The sequence below is a fragment of the Xyrauchen texanus genome, chromosome 20 (genome assembly GCF_025860055.1).
Source record: "Xyrauchen texanus isolate HMW12.3.18 chromosome 20, RBS_HiC_50CHRs, whole genome shotgun sequence".
Taxonomy (NCBI): Eukaryota; Metazoa; Chordata; class Actinopteri; order Cypriniformes; family Catostomidae; genus Xyrauchen; species Xyrauchen texanus.
In genome coordinates this window covers 30,856,274-30,879,254 of record NC_068295.1, presented here as the reverse complement: position 1 = coordinate 30,879,254, position 22,981 = coordinate 30,856,274, and the positions used below count along the sequence as shown (strand labels likewise).

The 22,981-nt window shown below is 35.5% G+C and overlaps 1 protein-coding gene across 2 annotated transcripts; it reads right to left on the bottom strand.

The window, feature by feature from the left end:
* Positions 1–116: 116 nt before the first annotated feature.
* On the bottom strand, positions 117–21,816 carry washc2c (WASH complex subunit 2C). Of its 2 annotated transcripts, XM_052151185.1 has the most exons (31): positions 21,671–21,816; positions 20,854–21,008; positions 20,562–20,726; positions 19,024–19,092; positions 18,723–18,896; positions 18,506–18,599; positions 18,310–18,371; positions 18,070–18,123; positions 17,529–17,633; positions 16,555–16,639; positions 16,355–16,420; positions 15,915–16,036; positions 15,673–15,739; positions 15,123–15,173; positions 14,841–15,023; positions 14,568–14,734; positions 14,381–14,491; positions 14,205–14,303; positions 12,544–12,639; positions 12,334–12,435; positions 11,997–12,163; positions 11,764–11,881; positions 10,305–10,508; positions 9,967–10,176; positions 9,753–9,875; positions 3,970–4,068; positions 3,727–3,795; positions 2,874–3,092; positions 1,791–2,387; positions 894–1,071; positions 117–770 (listed from the first exon to the last, which is right to left on the bottom strand). In XM_052151185.1, the coding sequence occupies exons 2-31, from the start codon at positions 20,980–20,982 to the stop codon at positions 622–624; spliced, it is 4,134 nt and encodes a 1,377-aa protein (XP_052007145.1). In that variant the 5' UTR covers positions 20,983–21,008; positions 21,671–21,816; the 3' UTR covers positions 117–621. The 2 variants fall into 2 exon arrangements, with proteins under 2 accessions (XP_052007145.1, XP_052007146.1); XM_052151186.1 differs by lacking the exon at positions 16,355–16,420.
* Positions 21,817–22,981: the final 1,165 nt, after the last annotated feature.

Here is a 22,981-nt window from a genome sequence, read left to right as displayed (position 1 = left end):
AAGATAATTTAAAGTTTTAACATCTTCCACGTTCATAAAAGTAAAAAGTGACACACCCGCATGTAACTTTTTGTTATATGAATGTTTGAATTCCAGTACTCAGCACTCAATAGGTTTCATAAAATATATTTTCTTTTGTTTCAAAACTCATTTAACATGCAACACAAGAAAAACTTAAACAGCTCATGTTATTTAAAAAAAACAACAAAAAAAAACATCAACAACAAAAGACAGAGCACTTCTGTTGGCACATAAGCTCGGAGTTATGGCACCACAATGAAAATTAAACCTTACAGCTGACAATGTCAAAGGAATGTATCCAGTCTCAACTCTCTAACAAATCCTCCTTTATACAATACCCCCAAAACATCTCATATTTAAAGTGCTAATGAAAGACACATAAGCCATTGCAGATGTCAAAGCCGGTTCAGGACAGCTACATCATTTACCAATCAGATTAATTTCTAAATGCATTAGACTTACTCTCGTGTATTCTATTTGCTTGTAAAAGTTACCTAATTCGAGTTTAAATGATATACAAACAGTGTTAGAGTATGTCTATCTTCATTTAGTCCATCAACATTGCTACACAGTTATACAAATAAAATCTATAAAGGAGAATTAGTTTCCTCCAAACACATTCAGCGGATCATCGAAAATATTGTGGCCTGTTTCCGCTACTGAACTGGGATCATGGGTATTCTGGTTCTTCTTTGACGTGGAGGACGGCTTTACTGATGGTTGTGCAGTCCCAGCCGAGAAGATATCATCTGTGAAGTGAGACCAGGAAGAAGATAACTGTAAGCATTTTTGGAGAGTGTGTTTTGAATGGATTGCACACATTTCACTTTAAAACAAATGTTCACAAACAGTGTTTTGCAGAGATAACTAACCCATGTCATCATCAAATATAGATTTTGTCTCCACTTTCTTCTTTGCCTTCTTCTCCTTTGGCTTTGTTGTGCCAGTCAAATCAGCAAAAATGTCGACATCATCATCAAACAAACTCACATCCAAAGATTTTGAATCTTTAGATTTCTTCTGGGCTTTGGGAGGTTCTTGAACTTTATCCTGTATGAAAATGTTTAGGGCTTTTAGTCGATTCAAATATTTAATCAATTAATCTCATAATTTTATCCAAGTTAACGCATTCTGTTCCAAGAAAACTTTAAAAAAAAATGCTTGTGTAATTATTAAACTGCAAAAAAAAATTCTTCATTATAATTTGTCTTGTTTTCCAGGAAAAAAATATCAAAATATTCTTAAAACGAGATATATTTACTTGACAAACAAACTGGCATAAGATATTTTGTTTTGTTTTCAGCAAAATAGACACATTTTGTAAATATTATACTTAAAACAAGAAAAATCTAAACAAAATAGTTTTCTCTTTAAATTGGCAAATCGTTTTTTCTTATTTTAAGCATAACACTGAAAACAAGACAAAATATCTTGAGCCATTTTGCTTGTCAGTTAAATTTATCTTGTTTTAAGAATGTTTAGATATTTGTACTGAAAAATAAGACAAAAATACTAATTAAGAAAATATATTTTTTTTGCAATGTAGGTTTGGTCAATTTTTTATTAAGGGTCATAGCAAAGATTTTGATAAATCTCTCTCTCTCTCTATATATATATATATATATATATATATATATATATATATATAAACCCATCAAAACACATGGGAAATGGAACACCATGTCTTAAAATTAATGCACACATCCTTGTCAGTCCCTACTAAAAAGATTGTTTAGTATTAATTAAGTTGAAGACTGACTGAAACTTACCTGGAAAAAGTCTGGTTTTGTAGAGCTGACCTCCGTTTTAGAGTTCTTACTTTTATTATTTCCTGCTCCAAAAATATCATCATTGTCTTCATCATCTAGAAAGGAAACAGGCTGCTTTGCTTTCTGGACTGGCTTCTGTTTCACTGTGGCAAAAAGATCATCCCCATGGCTGTCAAAAATAGATGGGGCCTGGTCTTTCTTCAGGGCTTTGCCTGCCTCTGTCTTGGAGGCTTTCTTATGGCCTTCTTCAGGGGGCTTTGTTTTGTGTTTTGAAGGGGGAAGAGACTTTGTGGTAGATGCAGTAGCAAAGAGATCATCAGAATCAAAGAGGTCGTATTCAGCATTAAGAAACCTCTTCGGCTTGACTGCTTCATCTGGGCTCTTGGCTGCAGGAGGGATTGTGACGGGTATATTGAGTTCTGAGGGCCGCACCGAAAAGGGGTTTGAAGTAGGTAGGGAAGCAGCCATATCTGGTTCAGCTTGTGTAGAGGAGCTCTCATCTAGGCCCTCCCCAACTGCTTCCACAGATCGCTGCACAGCCAGGTGTCTTGCTGCCCTTGTTTGGGGTCGCCGCCGCCCTGCACCTTTTGCTCGACTCTACAGATGGAAAGCAGATTCTCTATTTGCTATTGAATACTTTGAAAAACTAAAATTCCAAATTCCAAATAACAAAAATAACAAAAAAAGCAAAACAATTAAATAAATAAACACAAACACAAACCAAAGCAAAACACAAAACTGGTAACTGCAGCATTACTTGACTTAACTCAAAGTGTAACAACAACTGGTGCTTGATACTATCAGTGATGGGAACTATTCAAAAGCATTCTTGTGTGCCTCTTTTACATAAGTGAAATTTTGTAATTCCAATTGTATCTAGGATGGTTTTATCTCTCCAGAACTCTGTCAAAATAAAGTAAAATAGAGTTTTATGGCCAGTAGGAAATATTTATGGTCTGTACATTTTCTCACTTCACTCGACCATTGGCAGGTGTGTTAGAAATTTGAATGCAATGGCACATAACCAAAATGTATCAATGGGGCTATCAACCTGCAAAACACACACACTTTAGTCTGACCTACCTTGTTAGCAATCTGTAGTGTGTTCACCTGAGCTGGTGATTCAAAGCTCACCCCTCCCTCTCTGGAGGTCTGACGATCAGGGATGGTCTCAATATCTGGCAGTGACCTGGCAGCTGCGGGGAGGGTAGAGGGTGCCAGGCCAGGGATTACTCTGACAGCTCCTGGAATCCGCGGAACTGCGCCTGGCAGAAGGTTGGCAGGGTTGACCGCTAAACTAGCCTGAAAGGAACAGATAGGTCTTTATATCTGTGACACAACCTAAAGCAATACAGACAGTGCCCTTTACTCAGATGCCAAGACCGGAATGGAACTGGTCTTTTTGCCACTAATTTTAAAAGCACAACTGCAAAACAATGGCAAATGTAGACTGCTTCATGAATGTTTTCCTGTCATTAAAGATTATTTACAGCATTTAGCACAAAGACAGACAAGGTTAAGGCAAAGCTAAAGAAAATGTAATGTGAAAATGTTAACAGGCAAGTAAATATGCTGCGCAGACCTATAGACATTTAAAAGATAAAGTCATTTGTGTCACTGCTCAATAAAAGGCAAAATTGTCATGCTTTTAACCTTAGATAAAGATTAAAGGCTCATGCTAGAAAAATTTGCTATAAAAAGAAAATAAGAACAATAGACGTGGTAGAAGTAGTTTTATTCTTTTTAAAGTTACTTGGAAGTTTACTTGGAAATTTTAAAGGACTTGAAGGCTCCTGTGCAATTAAATAATATAAAATACATTGATGTTAACTGATTAAAAACCAATAGCCACTTTTATAGGCTGTGGCAAAGTATGTTTATAGAGTAAGTGGTAAATAAAATGTAGTACAAAAATCAAAATAATTTGTGAATATACCTTGCTTGAGGTTAATGTTGATTTGTCACTTTCATCTGTTTTTGGTTTGCTGGGCTTCTCTGGTACTTTCTGTATGTGAAATTATGTTGAAATATTAATATAGTTTTCTATAAGGGCCTAATCAAGCTAAAAAAAAAACATTGTTATGAAATATTTACTTTTAACACAAAGCTTTCTTGACTTAACAACAAACGGTTATATGATTTACTGCAATTTATTTATACATTTGAGAATAAATACTACCGGAGGAGCTTTAGGCTTTGCTGAACTGAAAAGATCATTGTCGTCATCATCCCCAAACAGTGTGGCTGACATAGGTTTTACCGAACTCTGAGGTGGCACCTGTAAAATGAAAATACTTTCCATCAATAGGTCAATACTGTGTAAAGAGTAAAAGTCAGCAGTCCAAATATTAGCTATTTTTTTGAGAGTCCATATATTCTAGCCATGGAGATATGATTACAAATCAATCAATCCTAGCCAGGGTCCAAAATTAACTCCAATCTTGGCCAATAACTTTATTATTAGCAACTGCAACATAATGCATGGGTTAAATTGTGATGCAAGTGGATAGTCTGTGCCTCGCCGATGTAAGTGACATGATCAATTCAATTCCAAGACAAGCAAACAGTCTAATACAGAATAAAATTAACATTAAAAAAAATTATGTTTAAAGGGTTCCCACTCTTTTCAAGGCACAAATGTTCAGGACATTTTATGCACCCAACAAGTGTCATATTTAAGCAAAAACACATGCATCCATTTAAATCAAGCTTTTATTTTGTGTTTCTGTGTGTTTTTGATGGTAGTTTCTCACCTCCTGATAAGCAGTTTGCTCCATGGCCCAGTGTGATTATTAATTCCTGTAAAGCTGTAGTTCAATTAAATAAATACATAGTCTGTATGTGCTGCACACTTTAAAGTGCTCTCTGTCTCTATCATTTCACACACAAGAGCATGCATGATGATCATGTTGAGGTTTTCAGTGTATGAGCAGCCGTCTCTTCGCATTAATTTTGAACCGCGCATCACTTGCAAATTGTTTATTTATTCAATTAAATCAGAGATTTTTTGGTTTAAATTATCACACTAGGACATATCACAATTTTAATTTGATTAATTGTACATTCAAATATTCATTTTATGTTACATTTAATATTCATACGTCATATTCCATGACATTCTGCATTTTACGGCAAATGTAATTTACTGTATATGACTAGATTCCATGTTTTCTGCTTTCTACATGTGGTAACCACGGTATAAGCTGACTCCGATCGTTGAATTATTGAAAATGATTTCACATCCTGAGGTATTAAGGCTGAATCATCACACTACCAACCTAATGTGAATTGATTAAAAAATAATAATAATAAAAATCATTGCTCCAACTGTCATCGTTGTCTAAAGTTTATAACTCACTCATGAGGGCCGAAAAAGTTCAGACAATCAATGATCCACTGACATGTTTTCCAGGGTTATTTTTTTAAACAATAAGCTAAAAAGCACCAACTTAAGCTATTTTAAGGATTCAAGTATAAAAAAAAATGTAATAAAGTGTATTCTGGTGTGGCTTGCTTCTGTTTCACAAATTTGTACAGTTTCATTAATTGATTCGTTTAGTGACCACTTCTGTAGATGCCACTAGGTGGCGACAAATGAGCACCTTATGTGCAATGAGTGAGTCATTGAATCATTTTGAGATGTTCATGACCGAAATCTGCAAAGACACTTTATAGTATTTAAGCATTATAAGAACAAAGCAGATCTATAATTTCAGTTCAGTTTGTGAACAGCCGAGTATGACTTTCATCCAAAAGGACAACAATAGTCTAATAATAATAATAATGCGTATCATTAACGTCCTCACCTTCTGCATTATTAAAATTTGGATGTCAAATCTACCAACTTCAGGTGAATGTTAAAGCATTATAAGAACAAAGCAGATCTATTGTATCATTTTCCTACAGTATTTAAACTGCTGAGCATGAGAAAATACAACATTAGCCTAATAATAATAAGAGTTTCAATAATGTCCTTTCGTCATTGTAAAGAGCATTTCACATGAGTTGAAACGAGGCGTCAACACTCCAACGCCATGCATCAAGCGCCACTTAGCACTTCCACATGACAAGCGCAGTAGTAAGCGGCACGGAGGGGCAAATTTACGAGCTTACCATGCAAGAAAGCAGGAGGTGTGCAAAATAAACTTTGAAAACTTTTATTTGGAATTAGAAAAAAAGGCTATTGTTTTAACTGCAGAAAATAAATAGAGGACTCATTTATATTTAGGTCAAAGCATTTGTTTGTTTGTATTTTGGTGAATGTATTTACTGTAGTTCAATAACTGGGGTCTCTGGATACTCAGAAAAGATAAGGTTAAATACATTTGAGACATTCAATATCTCTTCAAACATTTGGACAGCTTTAAGATATTTACTGTAGCTTTGCACGATCAAAGACATAATTTGTGATGCAAAACGTGTGAAACACACTTTGGTAAGGAAGTTGGAGCCGAGGTTGCGCTGACGCATCACTTCATAGGCTTCAATGTATTCGGCAGCGCAGTCGTGTGAAAGCCCTTTAACATGTATAAACATTAGTCACTTTTACACATTAATAGCTCTTCCGCCATTTTCTTTTCGTGATGAACAAGGCAGATTTGCATGCCGATGCTTAAGTGAACGAATAACATGCCCCTCTCATTCAGCACATGTACCAGGTCTTTCAATTTTTTTTATGAATGAGATGTTTCAATGTCATATATGTATAGCACCATTAAAAACAACATAAGTTGACCAAAGTGCTTCAAAGCAGTAATTAAAAACCCTAAAGTAAAATAATAAAATAATTAATAAAAATAATAACAATAAAATAAAAAAAAATTAAAATGAAAACGTAACAAATTTAAAGAGTGTCATTACAGATGGCCAAAAGACACAGAGAAAAGGTAAATAATTTGTTAGAGATAGAATAGTTAGAGTTGAGGCAGTACTAATGTGTAGAAGTATATTATTCAAAAGCTTGGGGCCAGCTATGGCAAAAGCAAGATCACCTCTACGCTTCAGTCTAGATCTTGGAACCGATCTCTGTAGCAGACCGGTAGCCAGTGAAGTAAGGCGAGAATCAGTGACATTTTCATGCATACATGTACCCGTCAAAAGTCTGGTGGCAGCATTCTGGACTAATTGTAATCGGGCCAGGGATGCCTGGTTAATCCCGGTGTAAAGAGAATTATAGTTTCCAGACGCGAGGAGATAGAAGCATGGATCACTGTTTGAAAACTAGTAAAAAGACAAAAAGGGCTTTACCTTAGCTAGAAGCCTGAGTCAAAAAAAGTAAAAAGCCTCGATTTTTTACATGCGGTTTGATATGAAGTGCAAATTGATCCAAGACAAATTTTGGATTTGATTTAGTATCCAAATATGTAATTTCAGTCTTACTCTCATTTAAGCGCAAAAGGTTAGAAGACACCCATGATGTTATATATTTTAGGCAAGCCAAAATTGGTTCAATGGCATGTGGGTCTCCTAATTTCAATGGAAAGTAGATTTGGGTATTGTCAGTGTAACAATGAAATGACACACAATGTCACTTAAATATGGCACCTTTAGGAAGTATGTAAAAGAAAATAGAACCAGATCAAGAATAGAGGCCTGCAGCACTCCACAGGTAAGATGAGCAGACAAATACTTAACATTTGCAATGGTAATCAAGAAGCTCCTGTTGGACAAATATGATTTAAACCAATTGAGAATGTTGCACTGGATTCCAACGCAGTCCTCCAAATGAGTAATAAGAATGGAATGGTTAACCATATCGAACGCAGTGGCAAGAAATAAAATTATGACAATCAGAGTCGCCAGTATCAGTAGATAGATAGAAGTCATTTAGGACTCTGAGCGGGGCAGTTTCCATACTCTAAACCCAAATTGAAATGTTTCAAAAAATTGAGTAAAAAAAAAAAATTATATAGGTCTGAAATGAGTTAAGACAGTGGGGTTATGGTTTAGTTTTTTGAGATATGGCACAACTGTAGCATGTTTAAAGTAATCAGGTGCGGTTCCTGTGGTAAGACATTTATTTATTAAGGAAAGAATGCTAGGCCCAACAGTATCAACAATCTGTTTAAGAAAATGTTTAGGAATAATATCATGAGGGGAGGTAGAAGACTTTAACTGACCAATAATATTGTAAAGCATAGGGAGAGAGATAGGCATAAACTCCTTTCAAACAGCTTCACAGATAGGTGAATCAGTAGCAGTCTGATAAGGAGGAACATTGTGTAGTTACATTTGCAGTCTTATCAACAAAAAACCTAATAAAATGTTCCCGTTGTTGACAAAACTGGGAAAGCAGAAGCATTAGGATTGATAACAGCATTAATGGTGGAAAAAAAGTAATCTTGGCTTATGACATTTTCAGCAATGATATCTGAAAAGTATTTATTCCTTGCATGCCTAACTGCTTTCTGAAAGTTAAAAAGAGCATCCCTAAGAATTTCATAGGAAACCTGCAATTTATCTTTCTTCCATTTTTGTTTAGCTCTCCTACAAAGCTGTCTGAGTGAGCAGACAGTATTATTCAACCAGTGATCGGACACATGTTTAGACTTCAGTGGGGCAACTGAGTCCAAAATATTTAAACAGATTTAATTAAATTAAGATGGTCATCAGAGCTTAGATGAAGCAAAGGAGAGTCCAAGGATAAGAATATGCAGGCATCTATGAACGCCGCAGAGAACTCCACACTGAGTAGCAGGGCAGATTATTCGAGACTGACGAACAGAGGAACAGGGTTTAGCAGTTAGGACAGGAATATAGATAATTCAAAATAATAGAAATGTTGATATCACAGATGTCAATGTCATTAACAGATAGGCCATGGGATAAAACCAGATCTAAAAGTATTGCCTTGATTATACATGGGGCCTTTCACCAGTTGTTCAACATTAAAAGGAATGAATAAGATTTAAAAACTCCTTGGATAATGGATTAGATAAATAACACATGCGAGTTAAAATCTCCAAGTAGTAAAATTCTGTCATAGTATTCCCTAAAAAGTAAGCAAATTCATAAATTTAATCCATTCATCCATCTATTTCATGAATGAGCTGTAACCAGTCAAGCGATCTGCCTTGGTTGGACTGTGATTGCCAAGCACACGATTAGCTGCTGCTGTAATCAATCCTGAGGGTGTAAGCACCCTTAACCGTTGATGTTGTTTCACAATGCGCAGCCGCCAGCAGTGACAAAATTTGTGTATTTGACTCCTATTTCGAGTTGCGATTGTTAACATGTTTTTGTACCTTGCTAGCAACACAGTTAAACCATTGTATTATAAATGACATTTAGGTATTTTGGAAAACTGCATTGCAAAATTCAAGGTTTTCCAGGATGCGTGGGAACCTTGCATTTAGCTTGGATGTCTAAACGGAGGTCTCCTCACTCTGTTGTATGAGTGTTACGCAATCCCCCTCTAGCATAGAAAGCGGTGTCGTGTGGAGCCTGTTACTTTTCTCAGCAATGGCCAGGATGGGCCAGTCACAGTCACTTATTATTACTGGATGAGGATTTTTAAAAATACTTTTATAGATAATGCTGATGTGGATTTTCATTCACAGGTATGAATCCTTGCAATTATAGTTTTTCTGAAACATTAACCTTTATGCTTTTTTCTGAATGTTTGATATGATACGGTGTAAAATATTTAAGAGTATGCAGTAAATATAATTTTCTATTTTTCGGTGAATGTGTAATGTGTTGTAATGAAACATTACCAACCCCTGGACCCACATTTGGACCCCCCAATGTTCAAACCAAATCTTTGCCATTGGATCGACACGACAGCGCTATTTGTCATAAATATGCATGGACAAAACAGGTAAATGATTCCATTGTTTTAGTTTTTTTTAATAATAGAAAATAAAAAAAAATCTAAAAAATGCAGTATAATGGCTGGTAAAAAACGTATTTATGGCCAGTGTGGCAAGTTAATTTTGGACCCTGGTTTTAGTGTAGACTTACAGCTGGTTTAGGCGACGTGGCAAAGAGGTCTACATCTGGATCGTTGTCTCTCTGCTGCGTGTGACTAAAAAGGAGCTCCTCATCTTGAAACACACCTGTGCTCTTTATGCGTGGCCCATGATCCTAAGGGCACAACCGAAATCAAACCTCTTCCATAAATGACATACTTATAAACTTGCAAACCTCACAGCACTGAATTTCAAAATCAGCTAACCTTTAGTGTATTTTTTTCTGCTGGTTTGGATATTTTAGGGGCAGGAACTATTTCATCAGGGCTCTCATCTTCATCATCATCATCATCATCAACATCAAATAGACTTAGAGCTGTTTTCTTGGCCCTGGCCCCCTTAATCCCCATGGGAGGTGGGCCGTCCTTCTGCAGGTCCTCACCTTCAGCAATCTCCTCTGGACTCTTAGTCTGTTTCTGTGGAAAAAAACATAACTCCAGTTCCCTTTAAGCATTCATTAGGTGTCAAACCCATTTAAGTAAATTATTTTGAACTAAATTTGGACTCATTTTCTATTTTATTATCTTGTAAATATCTCACTCACTTGGTTTGTATCTTGCTTATCTCCGAATATGTCAATCCCACCAAAAAGGCTAACTGCCCCTGCCGGCTTCTTCTTTGTTTCAGTACTGTCATCAGAGGACAGAATGGATTTCACAGACTTCTTCTCCTCTGCTATCTTGTCTGTTGCTTTAGTGGTCAATTTGTCCTCATGCTCAGGGTCAAACAGAGGAGGAGCACCAGAAGCCTGGAGCATAGAGACACATACAAGAAATAAACTAACAACAGACTGCTATAGAGCGCAACAGTCTGGTTCCGGAATTAAAAATCCCATTCATTTATCTGATAGAGCAATTGATTTTCAACAATAACTTATAAACCTTTAAAGACAGAGCTACCATGAGCAACGAGGTTGTTAATCGATGGTATATGCTTCCGTTGAAGCCATCCATCTGCTTTAGTTCAATTTAATTGTTTAAAAATCCTGTTTGATAGTGGAATTCATGGTAAACAACTACATTACCCATGGTAGAGCAGATAAAGATCCACCAATCAGAGAACCGTGGCCAACGAAAACCACATACTCCCATAATGCTTTGTGATTGACGTAATCGAGTCGGTCTTCCTTCACCCTTAAATCTACTTATATATTTGTATATATTGAAATAATTTAAAATAAACTTAATACGTTGTTTCTATACTTATAATGATCAACCTAAATCAATCGTTTTATATATTCCCATAATTTTTATTCAATGACATAATTTGCAAGGCTTCATAGGATTGTAGTTTGCCCTAATGAAAGACAGAAAGAACACAGCCTTGTACCTTTGTCTTCATGTCCGATATTCAATAATGTTTTGCTTCAAAATAACGTTTGTGATGTAGTGAAACTTTTTGGAGCTGGTTGGTTTGGTTCATGGCTTACAGCTCTTTTATGAAGGATTTTATAAAAAAAGTTTATGGAAGAAATGAATGGGGAAAATACTTGCAGAACACAGATGGCTAAAAAAGTGGGCCGGCAGTTGAGCTTTATTCTCAGCTACTAACAAATTACACTGCAAATAAAATCTGTCCTACATTTATACTGTAGGCTGTATGCACAAAAAGTATGTGTCATGCTATTAATGTTTCCATTGAATCATTATGAATTACATCACATTCAGTGATGTTAAAATGTATTTGGACACCAACAGTCACAAAAAATATCAAACCAGGTGTTACCTATAAAAACACATTTTCCTAGTCCTTTTCTTAGATGAACGAAATGTGTTTGTGCAATCTTTATTTAAAATAAATGCCATTTGATCTGTTGGTACTGTATATAATGCACTTATATTTTTACATTTTCATGTGTGGCTTTAGATTCCAAATGCTTTTTGGGGACACTGTATGTCATCATAAAACACTAATTGAAGTCATCAAAAATGACTGCATCTATTCTCAATACATTGGATACCAATCTTTGAAGTCAACTTTGTGAACACCAGTGAACAGCTTACCTTAGGTTCAGATGGAGTTTTATTTGCAGGTGGTTTGAAGCCAAAAAGTGGTTCTTTGTCCTCCTCATCATCATCATCATCTTCATACAAAAGAGATGCTCTCTGAGATGATTTCTTACTGCAAGGACAAAAACATGTAAACTTGTACAGGAAATTTTGCCTTACAACACAATTATTTGTTTATCTCAGTTGTAGTTTTGTCTATGTACTCATCATAGATCCACTGCTCGAACCTTAACTGCTTTGTGGCTGCAAACAGATCATCATCCTCATCAAACAGGCTGTCTTTTTGTGGTCCTTTCACACTGGGTAGACTGGAGGGGGCGCTAGTACTTGGCTTCATTCCTCCAGGCCTCACCTCTGGGCTTTCTTTTCGGGGCTTAGTGCTCATCCACTGATCCTGATACAGACAGAGCAAATATTATGTCATGCTTCTTTTGATATCAGCATGAATTATTGTAAGTACAACAAACAAAAATTAAAAAATGGCTTTACAATTACATTTTGAATGCAATTTTAAATGTTAATATACTGACTTGAACTATATTCTTAGTGGTGAAAAACAAATACCTCATCATCACTAAAGAGTCCACTTGATACAGGCTTCTTAGGTTGTAGCGATGTTTTTTTTACCTGAACTGACTTAGGCTTTGGTGCCGATGAAAAAAGGTCCTAAAAGATCACAATAGACTGGTTACTAGTGAAAACCACTGAATAAAATAAAACATATCTGGATTTTTCTATAGTCTATCTCTTTAAATAAAGCATGTTTAATCTTACCTCCTCCTCTTCATCAGCAAATATTGAGAGCAGAGCTTTACTGGGTTTGTTCTGAGTTGCAGACTTTGATTTACTTTTAGTCTCACTTGCAAATATCTTTGAAAAAACAAGAACCAAACAAGCATTAGTGACAAATATGAGATATTGATTATAATTAGGGCTGAAAAACAATCTAATGTACAAATTTTTACTCTTTTGCCAATATTTGACAATAGTTGAAAAAACTGCCTTATATTGTTTAGGCCTCCCTCGTGCCGCCAAAACAGCACCAACCCGCATCTCAGAATACAATTGATGCAGATGCTATTTTTCTCACCACAATTTTACAGTGCAGTTATCGGAGTTACCATAAACTTTGTCAGTTCGAACCAGTCTGGCCATTCTCAATAGACCTCTCTCATCAACAAGGCAGAACTTGCCGCTCACTGGATGTTTTTTTTTTTTAACATCATTCTGAGTCAATTTTCAAGACAGTTGTGCGTGAAAATTCCAGGAGATCAGCAGTTACAGAAATACTCAAACCAGCCTATCTGGCACCAACAATCATGCCACAAAATCAGTGAGATCACATTTTTTCCCCATTATGATGGTTGATGTGAACATTATCTGAAGCTCTTGACCCGTATGTGCATGATTTTATGCACTGCTGCCACACGATTGGCACAATAAATAATCGTATGGATGACTGTTGGTGCCAGACAGGCTGGTTTGAGTATTTATATTATCTTCATTAACATAACCACCGGCCAGGCAGAGGGAGACTGAGCACTCATTAGCACCTCGCTGCGAGAGATGTTAATCACTTGACCATCAGGACTCCATGATGAGTTAATGGCTTCAAGCACTGAAGACACATATGTTTTGTTTGAAAAAAATCATTCAGTCACTGAGAAGAACTGAAAAGATGACAAGCTGATCGTAACATTTATCACACTCAGCTGCATACCATCACAAACACGGATTAAAATCCATAGTGATTCTGTCATTCTGCAGAAATAATACAAAAGCAACTAATGACGGATAAAAATAACCTTGACGGACATTTTACAGTTTTGGTGCATTTTAAAATATAACCTTGTGAAAGCCAACAGAACTATGAAGACAAGTCCAACAATGTACCTATATTAGCCCCTGTTTCAGAACAATCAAGCAAAATACAGGTCTGAAAACGCCCCAAATTTTACTGATGTTGTTATTTTGTATGAATGTTTGCGATAGTTGCGGGGAGTCATTATGTGCGTCACCCCTCCACCATTTTTAATGGACTAGCACAAATCATAAGGACGAATGCATTTTTGGAGCTTGATGGTAACAACCATGGCTAAAACACAGTATCGGTTTAGAATCAGGCTTTTCGGACTGTTACCTGATCCTATTAAAAACAACAGTATCAGAGCCAATACCGATGCAGGTATCGGATCGTTGCATCCCTAATGGAAACCAATCAAACTTAACCAACTCTAACACGTTTTTGCTACTTTAGGTTTCATACATGCAAGTCGCAAGATAAGGAAGGATAGCAATTTATCACCTACAAACTAATCAAAAATATAGTGACTAATCAACATCACCCAGCCTTATTTGTAATACACAAAACAGTATGTATTACAAATTACGAAAGAGAGTAGGCTCTGTATGATGAATATGAAAAGGTGCTATACTTGTGAGTCTTCATCATCTGAGAACAGGCTTTTGCTTGCTGCTTTCTCTGATGCTCCAAGGGCAGGTGAAGATTTGACTGCTTCAGGTGGAGGTACACTCTGAAACGGAGGCAACACAAATTATTAATCATTAACAGAGCAGACAGACAGAAAGCGAGAGTGAGATAGTTTTATACCTCTTCAGACTTGGCAGACTCCTCACTGGTAGAAGGGCGCCGCTTCTTCAACCCCTCCACCAGTATATTTTTAGTGCCAGGTCCAAACATTGAAATGGCTCCAGCAGGTGGCTGCAAGCAAACTCAATCAGTATATAAGCAACAACAACAATCATATTAACTATAATAATCATTTTCACAAACAGACCTTTTTCTCAGGAGGGCGGGTCTCCTCATCCCCCTCCATGCTTTTGTCTTGATGGGGAGGAGCTGTGCCTTCACTGAACATAGATCCATCTTCATCATAATCATCCTCCTCCTCATCACCCCCAAACAGGTCTACGGTTTTCTTTGGCATTTGTTTCTCTTGTCCAACTGAACAGGAAGATACACATTTGCGATTCTTCAAAATGACAGTCACAAAGATCCAATGTGAAAAAAAAATATATAATCAGTTTTAAGGCAAATGCAAGAGATTTACCAGGTGTGGATATTTTAAGAGTCTTCCTGCTGAAGAAGTCATCATCATTTTCTTCATCATCAAAGAGCCCACCACCAACTGAGGTATGTTTTGGAGCTGCTTGCACTTTGGGCCTCACTGGACTCTTACGGTCTTTGCTCTCTAATGAATCTGAATCATTTGGTGAGCCAAAAAGTTTGTTTTCTGTGGAGTTATGAAAATACTTCACTCATTAGAAACTAGAGCAAACTTTTATGCAAAAGCAGTGTACTAGTATGCAAATATAGCACAGTTAATACTTACCAGGAAAGATGGAGACTGCGCCAGTGGGTATTTTCTTTGTTTTAAGGGGCTCTACAAACACAAACAAATTACTAAGATGACTATTATGAAAATTAAGTATACATCTACCAACAGTCTATTTCAGGATATACAAAGACACCGATAAGTAAGGGAAGATGTAGTTTCAGACAGTTATTGCAAAATAAACTATAACAGGATATACTGTATATATATATATATCCTGTAATTAATATTTTTGTTGATTCTGTAAAGCAAGTGTTTTAGAAAGGCACTATATAAATAAAATGCATTATTATTACTACTATGAATACACATGGAATATTGTTTTGAGTTGCAAAAAATGATACCAAAGACATGAAACTAGATTAACAACAGTTTAGCGGTTATTATCTATTAAATGTTTGCCCACAGGATGTTGATTGAGCAATCTAAATCAAGTATTCCATAAAGCCATGTTTTATAGCCATAATAGATGACGGAGTTATCAAGTAAGAATATCCCACATCCGACTTCCTCACAGCGTGGTCCTTTCAAGTGTTAAAAATCATACCTGTTTGGTTTACAGACTGTTCCTTCTCAGCTGGTTCATTTTTGGGAGCATCAGAAAACAGATCTCCCTACAGAAATTAATAATATAAACTGTATAATATATCTGTAAACAATTATATGTATAGTATGATGGTAAAATATAAGCTTACATCAGAGATTTAATATCATGGAAGCCTTTTTCTAGCTGTAATTTCCAGTTACTAAATGATTACAAAGATTGACAGAAATACAGATAGAACCAACCTCATCGTCATCATCAAACAGGCCTTTGCCTCCACTAAAGAGTCCACCCTTCCCTCCAAATGGTGAATATTCCTCATCTTCCATGTTTGGTGGTTTGAACATCTCATCGTGATCATCTTCCACTGTAATAACACATTCATAAACAAATTTTTATATGTGAACGCTCATGGAATTATTTATCAATAAAGTTGGGTTTTACCAGGTTTATAACCACACCATGAGATTGGACATGCAATAAAAAAAACTGAAATAACAGTGTAGGAGTTTTGAAGAAAACAATATTAGATCCTGTCACTTTGTACACGTAAACACTTTTTCCGGTTTTCATATCAGTTTAATATTTAATTACTGTTTACCATATCAAATATTCCACCATATGGCAGCATGCTCTGATAAGCATGAATACATATTAGGTGAATATACAGTACAGATGCTCATACCATGAGGTTTTGGCTCTTTCTTTGCTTTACTCTTCTTCTGGGTAATGGATGGGCCTGATGACAATGCTTCAAAATAAAACAAAATTATAATGAGGGCATGCACAAAACCAAACTTTTGAAAGAAAACAAACTAAAACGGAAAGATGGAAATGTGTTAAATGATAAAATGATAAAATCTGGATGTTTTTTAGGTGACCTACATGTGCGATCAGGTTCTGATTTGCTCACAGTCTCTCCCTTAATTCTAGCTGCTAGTTCATCGGCAAAGGATGATAGGCCAGTGTCCTGGAAAACATGTAATGCAAGAAATTACATTTGCAGTTTTAGCACATTTTATTAATATAACATCTAATGAATATTTCAGAATTCCAAGAACAGTTCCATCAAGTCAAGGTTCCATACACTTATGTTGAAGTCAATAAACCAATTTTTTTACCACTCCACAGATTTAACATTAGCAAACTATAGTTTTGGCAAGTCGTTTAGGACATCTACTTTGTGCATGCCATGAGTAATTTTCCAACAATTGTTAACAGACAGATTGTTTTACATTTTACTGACTATATCACATTCCCCATGGGTCAGAAGTTTACATACACCAAGTTAACTGTGCCTTTAATCAGCTTAGAAAATGATTGTTCTTAAACAATTTTTTAGTGGCAAAATTGTTTAAGGACAACAAAGTCAAGGTACTGGAGTGGCCATCACAAAGCCCTGACCTCAATCCCATAGAACATTTGTGGGCAGAACTGAAAAAGCATGTGCGAGCAAGGAGGCCTATAAACCTGACTCAGTTACACCAGTTCTGATTGAAGGAATGGGCCAAAATTCCAACAACTTATTATGAGAAACTTGTGGAAGGCTACACAAAACGTTTGACCCAAGATAAAAAAATAAATAAAGGCAATGCTACCAAATACTAACAAAATGTATGTAAACGTTTGACCCACTGGGAACGTGATGGAAGAAATAAATCACTCTCTCTACGATTATTCTGACATTTCACATTCTTAAAACAAAGTAGTGATCCTAACTGACCTAAGACAGGGAATATTTTCTAAGATTAAATGTCAGGAATTTTGAAAAACTTTGTAAAAAAATGTATTTGGCTAAGCATGTAAATTTCTGACTTCAACTGTATGTCTGAAGGGCGCAGAACATGGAAGCTATTAACCTTTCCGAGTTCATCTTCATCCTTATCAGACCCTGCAAATATGTCTGAATCTTCATCTTCTTCATTCTCTTCATCAGCATCATCATAACTGACAACAGATGACTTCTATGGGATGGAAAGAAAGTTTGACAACAATTGTAGCAATCTACATATGGAATGTAAAATAATGCCAAATTTGGTCTGATTTACCAAAACAACAAGACTTACAAAAATAGTGCAGTAATTTGTATAGCTAGATTTCTGACTTATTAAATGGGCCTTTAAAAAAACACAACTATTAAAAATAAATGTTAAACATTTAATCTAAACCTTAAACAAATCTATATGTTAATCTAAATCTTGAATTAAACTTTTAGAGCACTTTTTCTTTTTTACATTCTGCACCTCATAATACAAAATAATTAACATTTCTGGAATTACATTTGGATAAATAAATATTATATATATATATTAAATCCTTTATGCCACTATCTCTGAATACATAAATATTTCTTTCACTTGAGTATGAACCTCCAGAATACATTAATTTTTAATGTCTTACTTTCTTTAAGTTGCCATGGAAATCATCATCCTGGTCAAAGTCTTCATCTGAGTGCTTTAGAATTAAAATCCAAAAGGAAGGGTTAACATATATACATTACGAAATGTATTTATTACATTTGAGAATAAAATTGGGAACAAGACAAACTGTTCTCAGAATTAAAATATGACTTTTATATAAAAAATCAATATGCCAACATTCTTTATAACATATGTGCATACACACAGTGTCATCTCTCACCTCATCCTCTTCCCCATCCTCACTTTCTATGACACTATCTCTGTCATTATCAATAGACATTTCTATAAAACATAGAACACAGACAGGTGTTAAAAGCAACCTGAAACAACCAGAAATCTGTAAAGAAATGAAAATGATTACGTTTAGGTATAGGAAAATACTTCTATAATAGGAAAGGAGAAAGGAGATATGTTACCATCACTGGATAGATCACCCAGGCCAACATCATCCTGATCCATAAAAGCTTGAGACCCAATCAAGTACGGTAAAGGCCTGTCCACATACAGGTCCTATCCACAAAAACACAGAACCGATAAATCTAAGCAAAGCCACGAAATATTAGTATGCAATAAATACATAACAACTGTATAATAATCAAATAAGTATTCATGGCTTCTAGAGAAAGACTTTACCTTTGCTTCCAAAATGGGCTCTACTTTCTCCAGTGCTTCCTCATCCTCAGAGTCTGAGTTTCCTGCTTTAATGTCCAGCTGTTCAAAAGCACATTCCAGGACCTTCAGACCATAGTTGACTGCCTCCTGGACTTTAGGGATAAGTTCAGCCTCCTTCTGTTCCCTTGTCTTCTCCTTTACATTACGAGTATGTAAACATCACCAGACAAACTTTCATAATAATGAACAAGCTCTAAATAAAATTTCATAAATGACCCACAGCATAAATTACCATCATAAATCTCAAAAGGAGGTAGAGTACCTGTTCAGGTGGTCTCTCTATGGTCTCAGGCTTTGGAGCAGGCTCTTCAACTTCTTCATCATAAACCCTCTAAAGTTAAGAAAGAAAAAAAATTACATAAGGTTTTTTTGTTTGTTTGTTTTTTGGTCTTGAAGATTTAGGACATCTCACCGGCTTCCCAATAGGGGGTGTAAATGCTCACTAAAGAAGTCAGAATTTGACCACTTTGAGTCTCAAGCGAAGAACATTTATCACATCAGTCAATGTGCAGGAAAAATATTAATATCTTAAGCTATTTAAGGTAATGTAAATAAATAGACAGATATCTTAATATAGTGCCTTAATACCTAGGCCTAAACCATAACAGGGTGAGAAATTACCTGGGTCTGTGCACAGAAAAGCCCCTGAGAGTAATAAAATTGCCCCTGATATTTAAAATGTGGGGGCATAATATGCCCTTTCTTTCAAAATGTTATACATTTCAAAATTGTATATATTTCATAGTATTCTGTTTTAGGCCTATAAGTTTAATTGCTAAAGATAGAATGTAATAAAAGCCATGTAAAAAAGATATTCAGAAATGTTTGACAATATTTAAAATTTTGACTAATCAGAATCGAGCATTGCAGGAAGCTGTGTAATATAATACAATATAATATAATTTTCATAGTTAATTGATTTAGTTGAAGTTAAATGCACAGTGTGTTTTATATGGGTTAGGGGAAAAATGCCCATAAAAATAACTTTCATGGGCAAAATATCGCCCCTTAAAGAGATATTTCACCCAAAGATTCTATAATTTACTCGCACTCATGGCATACCAGATGTGTATGACATTCTTCTGCAAAACACCAAGAATATTCCAGCTTTGTAGGTCCATACAATGCCAGTGAATGGTGACCGGACCTTTGAAGCTTAAAAACATATCACATAAAGGCAGCATAAAAGTAATCCATACAACTCCAGTGGTTTAATCTATATCTTCAAAAGCAAAATGATAAGTGTGGCTGAGAAACAGATCAATATTTAGGTCCTTTTTTACTAGAAATATCCACTTTCACTTTCTTATACATTTTGAAATGAAAGTGGAAATTTATAGTAAAAAAAAATCATTGTTTCTCACCCACACCTATTATATCGCACCTGAAGATATTAATTTAACCACTGGAGTCGTATGGATAACTTTTATGCTGCCTTTATTTGATTTTTTTGGAGCTTCAAATTCTGACCACCATTCACTTGCATTGTATGGACCTACAGAGCTGAAACATTCTTAAAAAATATTTTTGTTTGTGTTCTGCAGAAGAAAGAAAGTCAAACACATCTGAAATGGCATAAGGGAGAGTAAATGATGATAGAATTTTCATTTTTGGGTGAACTATCCTTTTTTTATATTTTTCTGACACTTCTTAGAAGCCGTGGTAAGATTTGATCTGAAAGGGAAACACATGGGCTAAAAGCTATAGCTGCCAAAACAAGGTTTGCTCTGTAACACACACACATGAAAATAGAATCATCTCATTACTATTTAGTTACAACCATGACAAAATTGGACATACATTTTCAATGAACTGTGTGTTGGAGAGCATGAGAAAGTCGTTAAACACTGAGTGTAGGTGGCTGTCTGTGGCTTTAGTGTCCCGAATAAGACCGTCCAACTGCTTCTCAATCTCATGCGTCTTGGACAACATCTTTTGAGAGAAGTCTTGCAGGAAAAGGAATAACTGCAGAGATACAAAATATCTTGATCAATTTGATTACATTAACAAATAAGTGACTCTAAACTTTGTATACCTCAGGAGCAAGTACATACAACATATGAAATCTGAATGCATTCCACTGACAACATACCCCTGAATCTGATGCCAGTGACCAGTTTGTGCTGGATTTCTGCATCTCTTCGAGTGTCCAGGGTCTCTCCCATACCTGCTCAGCCACCCCATTATGATTACTGGGGCCATTCTCCATAAAATTAGACATGCTGTAGCCCAAGATGGCAAATTTACCTGAATATATTACAGATGAATATGACAATATGTCCATATAGTTCTATACCAGACACTTTTCTTCCCATACAGTGAAAGTAAATGGCTAAAATTCTGCCTTATCTCCTTTTGTGTTCTACAGAAGAAGAAAAAATCGTGTGGGTTTGGAACAACATAAGAATGAAACACATTTTCATTTTTGGGAGACCTATCCCTTTAATATAATTTATATGTAACTCATAAGCCTAGCAGAACTCATGACTGTTGACATATATATATATATATATATATATATATATATATATATATATATACATACATACATATAAAGACCTGGGTAAACGTTAGGTACAAGTTTATCTAACAGAAGCTAATACTAAATTATGTCCTTTAAGGGAATTTTTAGGGAACGTTTCAAACTTAAATCCTAACTATGAGGCAATAAAAAAAATCTGCATGTGCAGAGGCCATAAACTTGTCTTTCTTTAAATCTTAAACGTCATGTTTAAGTACATACTGAAGTACATGTTTGATGCTGAAGTACATACTACTGACTGCACATGTTATCCTCAAGTTGTTTGTATTGATTTATGCAATTGCTCTAACTGCTGTCATGCAAGGCTAGCTGCTGCTAGCTATCAGTCTCTGCTTCATTACTCATTTCATTTGGAGTCTTGCTTTACCTTGTGTACTGTGGTAAAATCTCCCCTTTAGTTATTTCTTCATCTCAAAATCTCACGAATCCAGCAGCGAGGGAAGTCAATGGAGACTTATCGTTGTCATTCGTCCTCTCATCGTTTCAGTGTTTTGAGAAGTCGGCCATGATCCGTCTGCAGAGAATCAGCTGATTCAGTCACATGACTGAGACGTTCTCTGATCTCAGAACAGCTTTTAATGTTGTGCAATGAATGGGCGAGGGAGGGATATAACGAGTCACAAAGCATAGTTTCTCATAGATTTTTCAGACACAGTACTTCAAGAAGCACAATCATAAATTACCCTTTTTTAATGACAATGAACTATGGGGAAAATGTAGCACTTGCTGAATTCATTTTGTAACAGTGGGGTCAAAACTCTGAGATCACTAGAGAAACATTTTCACGTTTCTTACAATACACATGTGTCTTTTCTCAGGCACTTATTGAGGCACTTATAGATGAACAACTTATGTAATTTCAGTAGTACACCCAAATGATAATCGTCATATCATACTGTTCATGTGTTACACTTGATATAGTTTACTTAAATGTTGTTCATGCAGCAATGTGAAATGTAAATCAAGTCAATAACTGAAACATCAGTGTCACCTTGAGTAACAAATATCATCTGTAATATGTATCTGTACATGCATATGGGATACTGATAAATCACCATTGTTGCACAGAAAATAATTTTTTAGTGATTTTTTTCAGATGTATGAATATAGTACTCATTTCTCTTGGAATAAAAACAAAAGTATATATATATATATATATATATATATATATATATATATATATATATCAGTATCTCACAAAAGTGAGTACACCCCTCACATGTTTGTAAATATTTGATTATATCTTTTCATGTCTCAACACTGAAGAAATGACACTTTGCTACAATGTAAAGTAGTGAGTGCACAGCTTGTATAACAGTGTACATTTGCTGTCCCCTCAAAATAACTCAACACACAGCCATTAATGTCTAAACCGCTGGCAACAAAAGTGAGTACACCCCTAAGTGAAAATGGGTTACAAGAGGGTTACCAGGCAGTGATGCAGCCAGTCAGGATGCTCTCTACAGAGCTGGGTAGAACCGTATGAGGATGTAGTGGTTCATTTCAAACTTCCTCAAATTAAGTGTTTTTTTTTATGTGTCTTTTTTGGATGCTAGATTTCAGCCCTTGCTAACATTCTGAGGCCCGGTGCTACAGGATGTGATATTTATGTATTCATTATTAATGTGTATGTACAGTATATATATATATATATATATATATATATATATATATATAT

Bases quoted from the DNA above. Each gene is read 5' to 3' on its own strand.
- washc2c (XM_052151185.1), bottom strand. From the start codon at position 20,982: ATGTCTAATTTTATGGAGAATGGCCCCAGTAATCATAATGGGGTGGCT. The intron at 4,069-9,752 runs GTAAGTCTACAC...TTCATTTTACAG, and splicing joins CCACGTCGCCTAAACCAGCT to GTGCCACCTCAGAGTTCGGT. The intron at 1,072-1,790 runs GTAAGTTTCAGT...ATTTTCATACAG, and splicing joins CAAAACCAGACTTTTTCCAG to GATAAAGTTCAAGAACCTCC.